At 42.6% G+C, this 11,670-nt stretch overlaps 1 protein-coding gene across 2 annotated transcripts in view; it reads left to right on the top strand.

The window, feature by feature from the left end:
* Positions 1–11,655, top strand: part of LOC133460986 (cleavage and polyadenylation specificity factor subunit 1-like) — an 81,533-nt gene extending 69,878 nt beyond the window's left edge. The window contains exons 35-38 of one of the 2 annotated variants that reach the window (XM_061741713.1): positions 4,208–4,363; positions 9,683–9,812; positions 10,766–10,904; positions 11,354–11,655. In XM_061741713.1, the coding sequence (XP_061597697.1) occupies positions 4,208–4,363; positions 9,683–9,812; positions 10,766–10,904; positions 11,354–11,401 (473 nt within the window). In that variant the 3' untranslated portion in view covers positions 11,402–11,655. Of the gene's footprint in view, positions 1–4,207; positions 4,364–4,753; positions 4,837–9,682; positions 9,813–10,765; positions 10,905–11,353 lie in introns of those variants that run through there. The other variant, XM_061741714.1, reaches the window with a different exon arrangement.
* Positions 11,656–11,670: the final 15 nt, after the last annotated feature.

Consider the following 11,670-nt stretch of genomic DNA (forward strand, 5'->3'; position numbering starts at 1 on the left):
CCATTATTGGTGGAGTTATTACATTATTGGTGGAGTTATTACATTATTGGTGAAGTTATTCCATTATTGGTGGAGTTATTCCATTATTGGTGGAGTTATTACATTATTGGTGAAGTTATTCCATTATTGGTGGAGTTATTCCATTATTGGTGAAGTTATTCCATTATTGGTGAAGTTATTCCATTATTGGTGGAGTTATTCCATTATTGGTGAAGTTATTCCATTATTGGTGAAGTTATTCCATTATTGGTGGAGTTATTACATTATTGGTGGAGTTATTACATTATTGGTGGAGTTATTCCATTATTGGTGACGTTATTCCATTATTGGTGACGTTATTCCATTATTGGTGACGTTATTCCATTATTGGTGACGTTATTCCATTATTGGTGAAGTTATTACATTATTGGTGGAGTTATTCCATTATTGGTGGAGTTATTCCATTATTGGTGAAGTTATTCCATTATTGGTGAAGTTATTCCATTATTGGTGAAGTTATTCCATTATTGGTGACGTTATTCCATTATTGGTGACGTTATTCCATTATTGGTGACGTTATTCCATTATTGGTGAAGTTATTCCATTATTGGTGAAGTTATTCCATTATTGGTGAAGTTATTCCATTATTGGTGAAGTTATTCCATTATTGGTGAAGTTATTCCATTATTGGTGAAGTTATTCCATTATTGGTGAAGTTATTCCATTATTGGTGAAGTTATTCCATTATTGGTGAAGTTATTCCATTATTGGTGAAGTTATTCCATTATTGGTGAAGTTATTCCATTATTGGTGAAGTTATTCCATTATTGGTGAAGTTATTCCATTATTGGTGAAGTTATTCCATTATTGGTGAAGTTATTCCATTATTGGTGAAGTTATTCCATTATTGGTGAAGTTATTCCATTATTGGTGAAGTTATTCCATTATTGGTGAAGTTATTCCATTATTGGTGAAGTTATTCCAATATTGGTGAAGTTATTCCAGTATTGGTGGAGTTATTCCATTATTGGTGAAGTTATTCCATTATTGGTGAAGTTATTCCATTATTGGTGAAGTTATTCCATTATTGGTGAAGTTATTCCATTATTGGTGAAGTTATTCCATTATTGGTGAAGTTATTCCATTATTGGTGAAGTTATTCCATTATTGGTGAAGTTATTCCATTATTGGTGAAGTTATTCCATTATTGGTGAAGTTATTCCATTATTGGTGAAGTTATTCCATTATTGGTGGAGTTATTCCATTATTGGTGGAGTTATTCCATTATTGGTGGAGTTATTACATTATTGGTGGAGTTATTACATTATTGGTGAAGTTATTCCATTATTGGTGGAGTTATTCCATTATTGGTGGAGTTATTACATTATTGGTGAAGTTATTCCATTATTGGTGGAGTTATTCCATTATTGGTGGAGTTATTCCATTATTGGTGGAGTTATTCCATTATTGGTGGAGTTATTCCATTATTGGTGGAGTTATTCCATTATTGGTGGAGTTATTCCATTATTGGTGACGTTATTCCATTATTGGTGACGTTATTCCATTATTGGTGGAGTTATTCCATTATTGGTGAAGTTATTCCATTATTGGTGGAGTTATTCCATTATTGGTGAAGTTATTCCATTATTGGTGACGTTATTCCATTATTGGTGACGTTATTCCATTATTGGTGACGTTATTCCATTATTGGTGGAGTTATTACATTATTGGTGGAGTTATTCCATTATTGGTGGAGTTATTCCATTATTGGTGACGTTATTCCATTATTGGTGACGTTATTCCATTATTGGTGACGTTATTCCATTATTGGTGACGTTATTCCATTATTGGTGACGTTATTCCATTATTGGTGACGTTATTCCATTATTGGTGACGTTATTCCATTATTGGTGACGTTATTCCATTATTGGTGACGTTATTCCATTATTGGTGACGTTATTCCATTATTGGTGACGTTATTCCATTATTGGTGACGTTATTCCATTATTGGTGGAGTTATTACATTATTGGTGGAGTTATTCCATTATTGGTGGAGTTATTCCATTATTGGTGACGTTATTCCATTATTGGTGACGTTATTCCATTATTGGTGACGTTATTCCATTATTGGTGACGTTATTCCATTATTGGTGACGTTATTCCATTATTGGTGACGTTATTCCATTATTGGTGACGTTATTCCATTATTGGTGGAGTTATTCCATTATTGGTGGAGTTATTCCATTATTGGTGGAGTTATTCCATTATTGGTGACGTTATTCCATTATTGGTGACGTTATTCCATTATTGGTGACGTTATTCCATTATTGGTGACGTTATTCCATTATTGGTGACGTTATTCCATTATTGGTGACGTTATTCCATTATTGGTGGAGTTATTCCATTATTGGTGGAGTTATTCCATTATTGGTGACGTTATTCCATTATTGGTGACGTTATTCCATTATTGGTGACGTTATTCCATTATTGGTGACGTTATTCCATTATTGGTGACGTTATTCCATTATTGGTGACGTTATTCCATTATTGGTGACGTTATTCCATTATTGGTGGAGTTATTCCATTATTGGTGGAGTTATTCCATTATTGGTGACGTTATTCCATTATTGGTGACGTTATTCCATTATTGGTGGAGTTATTACATTATTGGTGGAGTTATGGAAACTATATAGAAAAAGGATACAAACAATTCATAAAACTAGTTTCCACAGCGCATATAAAAAACTCATGATTGAAACAGTTCTTAATTTAATAATACAATGTTAAAAACATACACAACTATATCGAATTGTCAAAAGAAAACCAAAACCAACATGGTACCTCGCTGCCTCTCCAAGGAAAGCGAAACAAACAAACTGTTTTCCTCTCGCACAAACAGAGCAGACCCTGAAAAGGTGTCTGACCTTTTCAATCATGTGGGCGGATTTCAGGTCAATTTACATACAAATCTTATTAAATACAACATTTACACAAAATAAATTACAATTTTAAGACACATCCAAAGAATAATCAACTGAAATCATACTCATAATAAATCCAATGTTTATCATGAAGAAAAATGTATTAACTAAACAAATTGACTCAATATGGTCCTTTACATTGGGTTTTATTACATTTTCGCTTGAGTTAAGTGAAAATTTTATTACACTTTCAGGCGTTATTACATTTTCAGGAAATTATTGCATTATAGGGAATTATTACATTATAGGGAATTATTACATTATAGGGAATTATTACATTATAGGGAATTATTACATTATAGGAAATTATTACATTATAGGGAATTATTACATTATAGGAGATTATTACATTATAGGAAATTCTTACATTATAGGAAATTATTGCATTATAGGGAATTATTACATTATAGGAAATTCTTACATTATAGGAAATTCTTACATTATAGGAAATTCTTACATTATAGGAAATTATTGCATTATAGGGAATTATTACATTATAGGAAATTATTACATTATAGGAAATTCTTACATTATAGGAAATTATTACATTATAGGAAATTATTGCATTATAGGGAATTATTACATTATAGGAAATTATTACATTATAGGAAATTCTTACATTATAGGAAATTCTTACATTATAGGAAATTATTACATTATACGGTGAAATTATTACATTATAGGAAATGATTACATTATACGGTGAAATTATTACATTATAGGAAATTATTACATTATAGGAAATTCTTACATTATAGGAAATTATTACATTATAGGAAATTCTTACATTATAGGAAATTATTACATTATACGGTGAAATTATTACATTATAGGGATCTACAGTCCTGGTCCTGGTCCTGGTCCAGGTCCTGGTCCCGGTCCCGGTCCCCTAGTTTAACTGTATCTTGTTTCTCTACCAGCTAAGGAGAGTTTTGGCGGGATGCGTCTGCTGCAGGTCCAGGTCCAGGTCCTGGTCCTGGTCCTGGTCCTGGTCCCCTAGTTTAACTGTATCTTGTGTCTCTACCAGCTAAGGAGAGTTTTGGCGGGATGCGTCTGCTGCAGGTCCTGGTCCAGGTCCAGGTCCAGGTCCTAACCTGTATCTTGTTTCTCTACCAGCTAAGGAGAGTTTTGGCGGGATGCGTCTGCTGCAGGTCCAGGTCCAGGTCCTGGTCCTGGTCCAGGTCCTAACCTGTACCTGTATCTTGTCTCTCTACCAGCTAGTTTAACGGTGTTTTTATCTCTACCAGCTAAGGAGAGTTTTGGCGGGATGCGTCTGCTCCGCCGCGCCGACTTCAACGCGGCCGCTAACATCAACGCCCTGTGGAGGATGCCCTGCCGGGGAGCCCTGGAGCAAGGCAGCAAGAAGAGCCTGACCTGGGACAACAAGCACATCACCTGGTTCGGTAGGTCACCATGACAACCAGCACATCACCTGGTCACCATGACAACCAGCACATCACCTGGTCACCATGACAACCAGCACATCACCTGGTTACCATGACAACCAGCACATCACCTGGTTCGGTAGGTCACCATGACAACCAGCACTTTACCTGGTCACCATGACAACCAGCACATCACCTGGTTCGGTAGGTCACCATGGCAACCAGCACATCACCTGGTCACCATTACAACCAGCACATCACCTGGTTACCATGACAACCAGCACATCACCTGGTTACCATGGTAACCAGCACATCACCTGGTTCGGCTGAGGCCGTCGCCATGGGAACGTCCTCCTGAGTCTCAGGCTGGATTCACTCTGAAAACCATAGCAACCTGTGTTTCCATAGCAACGCTGGACGGCGGCGTGGGCCTGATACTAGAGCTGCAACTAACCACTATTTTAATAGTCGACTAGTCACCGACTACTGAAACCATTAGTCGACTAATCGGATAATTAGTCATTTTTTTAAATTTAGTATGCGGTTGCATTAATTATGATAATAAACACCAGAAAGATGCACTAGAGCCTCATCCTGCTATAGCGGGACTGTTTTCTTCATCCTGCGATAGCAGGACTGTTTTATTCATCCTGCTATAGCGGGACTGTTTTCTTCATCCTGCGATAGCAGGACTGTTTTATTCATCCTGCTATAGCGGGACTGTTTTCTTCATCCTGCTATAGCGGGACTGTTTTCTTCATCCTGCTATAGCGGGACTGTTTTCTTCATCCTGCTATAGCGGGACTGTTTTATTCATCCTGCTATAGCAGGACTGTTTTCTACATCCTGCTATAGCAGGACTGTTTTCTTCATCCTGCTATAGCGGGACTGTTTTCTTCATCCTGCTATAGCGGGACTGTTTTATTCATCCTGCTATAGCAGGACTGTTTTCTTCATCCTGCTATAGCGGGACTGTTTTCTACATCCTGCTGTAGCGGGACTGTTTTCTTCATCCTGCTATAGCGGGACTGTTTTCTTCATCCTGCTATAGCGGGACTGTTTTCTTCATCCTGCTATAGCGGGACTGTTTTATTCATCCTGCTATAGCGGGACTGTTTTCTTCATCCTGCTATAGCGGGACTGTTTTCTTCATCCTGCTATAGCAGGACTGTTTTATTCATCCTGCTATAGCGGGACTGTTTTCTACATCCTGCGATAGCAGGACTGTTTTATTCATCCTGCTATAGCGGGACTGTTTTCTTCATCCTGCTATAGCGGGACTGTTTTCTTCATCCTGCTACAGCGGGACTGTTTTCTTCATCCTGCTATAGCAGGACTGTTTTCTACATCCTGCTATAGCAGGACTGTTTTCTACATCCTGCTATAGCAGGACTGTTTTCTTCATCCTGCTATAGTGGGACTGTTTTCTACATCCTGCTATAGCAGGACTGTTTTCTACATCCTGCTATAGCAGGACTGTTTTCTACATCCTGCTATAGCGGGACTGTTTTCTACATCCTGCTATAGCAGGACTGTTTTCTACATCCTGCTATAGCAGGACTGTTTTATTCATCCTGCTATAGCAGGACTGTTTTCTTCATCCTGCTATAGTGGGACTGTTTTATTCATCCTGCTATAGCGGGACTGTTTTCTTCATCCTGCTATAGTGGGACTGTTTTCTTCATCCTGCTATAGCGGGACTGTTTTCTTCATCCTGCTATAGCGGGACTGTTTTCTTCATCCTGCGATAGCAGGACTGTTTTATTCATCCTGATATAGCGGGACTGTTTTCTACATCCTGCTATAGCGGGACTGTTTTCTTCATCCTGCTATAGCGGGACTGTTTTCTTCATCCTGCGATAGCAGGACTGTTTTATTCATCCTGATATAGCGGGACTGTTTTCTACATCCTGCTATAGCGGGACTGTTTTCTTCATCCTGCTATAGCGGGACTGTTTTCTTCATCCTGCTATAGCGGGACTGTTTTCTTCATCCTGCTATAGCGGGACTGTTTTCTTCATCCTGCTATAGCGGGACTGTTTTCTTCATCCTGCTATAGCGGGACTGTTTTCTTCATCCTGCTATAGCGGGACTGTTTTCTTCATCCTGCTATAGCGGGACTGTTTTCTTCATCCTGCTATAGCGGGACTGTTTTCTTCATCCTGCTATAGCGGGACTGTTTTCTTCATCCTGCGATAGCAGGACTGTTTTATTCATCCTGATATAGCGGGACTGTTTTCTACATCCTGCTATAGCGGGACTGTTTTCTTCATCCTGCTATAGCGGGACTGTTTTCTTCATCCTGCTATAGCGGGACTGTTTTCTACATCCTGCTATAGCGGGACTGTTTTCTTCATCCTGCGATAGCAGGACTGTTTTATTCATCCTGCTATAGCGGGACTGTTTTCTTCATCCTGCTATAGCGGGACTGTTTTCTTCATCCTGCTATAGCGGGACTGTTTTCTTCATCCTGCTATAGCGGGACTGTTTTATTCATCCTGCTATAGCGGGACTGTTTTCTTCATCCTGCTATAGCGGGACTGTTTTATTCATCCTGCTATAGCAGGACTGTTTTCTTCATCCTGCTATAGCGGGACTGTTTTCTACATCCTGCTGTAGCGGGACTGTTTTCTTCATCCTGCTATAGCGGGACTGTTTTCTTCATCCTGCTATAGCGGGACTGTTTTCTTCATCCTGCTATAGCGGGACTGTTTTATTCATCCTGCTATAGCGGGACTGTTTTCTTCATCCTGCTATAGCGGGACTGTTTTATTCATCCTGCTATAGCGGGACTGTTTTCTACATCCTGCGATAGCAGGACTGTTTTCTACATCCTGCTATAGCGGGACTGTTTTCTTCATCCTGCTATAGCGGGACTGTTTTCTTCATCCTGCTACAGCGGGACTGTTTTCTTCATCCTGCTATAGCAGGACTGTTTTCTACATCCTGCTATAGCAGGACTGTTTTCTACATCCTGCTATAGCAGGACTGTTTTCTTCATCCTGCTATAGTGGGACTGTTTTCTACATCCTGCTATAGCAGGACTGTTTTCTACATCCTGCTATAGCAGGACTGTTTTCTACATCCTGCTATAGCGGGACTGTTTTCTACATCCTGCTATAGCAGGACTGTTTTCTACATCCTGCTATAGCAGGACTGTTTTATTCATCCTGCTATAGCAGGACTGTTTTCTTCATCCTGCTATAGTGGGACTGTTTTATTCATCCTGCTATAGCGGGACTGTTTTCTTCATCCTGCTATAGTGGGACTGTTTTCTTCATCCTGCTATAGCGGGACTGTTTTCTTCATCCTGCTATAGCGGGACTGTTTTCTTCATCCTGCTATAGCGGGACTGTTTTCTTCATCCTGCTATAGCGGGACTGTTTTCTTCATCCTGCGATAGCAGGACTGTTTTATTCATCCTGCTATAGCGGGACTGTTTTCTTCATCCTGCGATAGCAGGACTGTTTTATTCATCCTGCTATAGCGGGACTGTTTTCTACATCCTGCTATAGCGGGACTGTTTTCTTCATCCTGCTATAGCGGGACTGTTTTCTTCATCCTGCTATAGCGGGACTGTTTTCTTCATCCTGCTATAGCGGGACTGTTTTCTTCATCCTGCTATAGCGGGACTGTTTTCTTCATCCTGCTATAGCGGGACTGTTTTCTTCATCCTGTTATAGCGGGACTGTTTTCTTCATCCTGCTATAGCAGGACTGTTTTCTTCATCCTGCTATAGCAGGACTGTTTTCTTCATCCTGCTATAGCGGGACTGTTTTCTTCATCCTGCTATAGCAGGACTGTTTTCTTCATCCTGCTATAGCAGGACTGTTTTCTTCATCCTGCTATAGCGGGACTGTTTTCTTCATCCTGCTATAGCGGGACTGTTTTCTTCATCCTGCTATAGCGGGACTGTTTTCTTCATCCTGCTATAGCAGGACTGTTTTCTACATCCTGCGATAGCGGGACTGTTTTCTTCATCCTGCTATAGCAGGACTGTTTTCTACATCCTGCGATAGCGGGACTGTTTTCTTCATCCTGCTGTAGCGGGACTGTTTTCTTCATCCTGCTCCCGCTGCATTTCTGACCATTACCTCCAACGTGTGTTCCACTCCCGCCCCTCCCGTAAAACTCATGAATTCATGCTGCACGCTGCACAATAATAGAGATGCTTTGATTTAGTGTCTTCTCCCGTCCCGCAAGAGAAAAGTCCAGACAAATCTGTCTGATCTAATGTTAATTAGAACATGACCATTGTGAAGTTTGATGGATGATTGACAGGTCACCTGACTGAGAGTTAGACGCTAATCCATCATTGTCATGTTCGCACAAGCCTTTTTTTGCTTTTCGCGCTGCATCAATAATGATTGAGGTTATATAAACGAGTAGGCTGTGAGTGGCTCAAATAACACTGATAAATAACATAAAACAAAGTTAAGAATGAAACTAATTAATTTAACAAATGAATCTCTTGGCCGTTACATTGATGGAGGGAGAGAATGTTTCTGACCGACTGCTGGTTCCAATCCCTCGTCTCTCTTCAAGATGCTCCACAGACTCTAAACGCAGTTTCTCCAGATATCTGACATAATTTAATTTAAAATACTTTTGTCAGGCATAACGTTAAAACTCTTTTAAAGCCAAAATACACTTAATATCTTACCAAGGCGAGTCCGTTTCCTTCAACACTCCGACGTGCATTTTCAAATACGTTACCGACGTGCCCCCGTGAAAAGCAACGTCGGCTTTGCAAACCCTGCAAGTATCTTTTTATTCGGGGTATCCAGGCTAAAATGATCCCAAAGTTTTTTAAGTTTTATTCCCTGCAGCTGCAGAGACGCTATCGTGCTGCGCGACTCTCGGCAGAGATCTATTGAAGAGAGACGCCTCACTCCGTTGGAAAAACACGTCTGGAGACAATAGTCCACGATGGAATTCATGGTCGACGATTTTGATTATCGAGTTTTGTCGACAACGTGGAGGAATCGTTGCAGCCCTACCTGATACCTGTGTTTTTCTGTTTCCATAGCAACCCTGGCCTGATACCTGTGTTTCTCTGTTTCCATAGCAACCCTGGCCTGATACCTGTGTTTCTCTGTTTCCATAGCAACACGGGCCTGATACCTGTGTTTCTCTGTTTCCATAGCAACACGGGCCTGATACCTGTGTTTCTCTGTTTCCATAGCAACCCTGGTCTGATACCTGTGTTTGTGTTTCCATAGCAACCCTGGTCTGATACCTGTGTTTCTCTGTTTCCATAGCAACCCTGGCCTGATACCTGTGTTTCTCTGTTTCCATAGCAACCCTGGCCTGATACCTGTGTTTGTGTTTCCATAGCAACGCTGGACGGCGGCGTGGGCCTCCTCCTGCCGATGCCGGAGAAAACGTACCGGCGGCTGCTGATGCTGCAGAACGCTCTGACCACCATGTTACCTCACCACGCCGGGCTCAACCCCAAGGCCTTCAGGTGGGTGACCCCTGACCCCTGCCCGACCTCTACCCGACCCCTGACCTCTACCTGACCTCTACCTGACCTCTACCTGACCCCCCCAGGCCTAGGGATGGGAATTGAGAACCGGTTCCCAGTGTTTCAGTTCCTTGGAATCGTTTGCCTTTTTTGCAAACGATTCCCTTATGGATTCCAGTGGAAACAAATGACGTCACGTCATTCGTTCCCAGCAGGAAAACACGGCGTCAAAAACGCCCCAAAGTTTGGTTACGTTTTACCAGAAAGGACGACAACAGGGCGACTTGCAATGTGGACTTTTCCACAAAGGGAGGAAACTGTTAGGGCTCGGCCGTGATGGGAGGGAAACCCGGCCGTGTTGGGAGCGCGGTGTCGGCCGGCGTGATCCTGTTTTTAGTTAATTTCTACAGAAGAATATTTATTTTATTATAATTTTATATTAAATACATATTTTGTATTACTAATAATTTGGGGGGAGCAGCCCAAGGCTGGTCCTGAGACCTCACCTGTGTTTTTTTGTTTAAAGATACAAAGTGTTTGTTATCCCTGACCTCTGACCTCTCTCTCTCCCCAGGATGATGCAGAGCGACCTCTAACTGACCTCTGACCTCTCTCTCTCCCCAGGATGATGCAGAGCGACCTCTAACTGACCTCTGACCTCTCTCTCTCCCCAGGATGATGCAGAGCGACCTCTAACTGACCTCTGACCCCTCTCTCTCCCCAGGATGATGCAGAGCGACCTCTGACCTCTCTCTCCCCAGGATGATGCAGAGCGACCTCTGACCTCTGACCTCTCTCTCCCCAGGATGATGCAGAGCGACCTCTGACCTCTCTCTCTCCCCAGGATGATGCAGAGCGACCTCTAACTGACCTCTGACCTCTGACCCCTCTCTCTCTCCCCAGGATGATGCAGAGCGACCTCTAACTGACCTCTGACCTCTCTCTCTCCCCAGGATGATGCAGAGCGACCGGCGCAGCCTCCAGAACGCGGTGAGGAACATCCTGGACGGAGAGCTGCTCAACAAGTACCTGTACCTGAGCATGATGGAGCGCAGCGAGCTGGCCAAGAAGATCGGAACCACGCAGGACATCGTGAGTCTGGACCTGACCTCTGACCTCCGACCTCTGACCCCCAGAACCCCCGACCTCTGACCCCCAGAACCCCCGACCTCTGACCCCCAGAACCCCCGACCTCTGACCCCCAGAACCCCCGACCTCTGACCCCCAGAACCCCCGACCTCTGACCCCCCGACCCCCGACCTCTGACCCCCCAGAACCCCCGACCTCCCCCACCCCAGGGTGCAGCTCCGCTGGGCCTTGACCAGTGTTGGGACTAACGCGCTATTTAGTAACGCGTTACTGTAACGCGTTACAGTAACGCGTTACTAGTCGAAATGTATTTCAAATGTATTTCAACTTTATTCTCGACATTTCTACTTTTTTCTCTTTATTGTACTAGTTACCACTATTTAAACTAGTAGTATTTTTCAGTAACTAACACGACACTGGCCTTGAATCTTCTTCTCTTTCTTCTCCTCCAGATCCTGGACGACCTGCTGGAGGTCGACAGAGTCACGGCTCATTTCTGAGCACAGTTCTGGTCCCGACCCGGAGGACCTGGACCTGGTTCTGGATCTGGTCCCGACCCGGAGGACCTGGATCTGGTCCCGACCCGGAGGACCTGGATCTGGTCCCGACCCGGAGGACCCGGATGTGGATCTGGTCCCGACCCGGAGGACCAGGGAGACCCGGGAGACCCCAGACCGGACCGTAGAAACCCGTTTCCTCGCTAGGAGGAAGGAATGTTTTCTTATTGATTTTGTAATAAAACTTCAAACACTCAGTTCTGGTTCTGATT

Source organism: Cololabis saira, chromosome 15 (genome assembly GCF_033807715.1).
Source record: "Cololabis saira isolate AMF1-May2022 chromosome 15, fColSai1.1, whole genome shotgun sequence".
Lineage (NCBI taxonomy): Eukaryota > Metazoa > Chordata > Actinopteri > Beloniformes > Belonidae > Cololabis > Cololabis saira.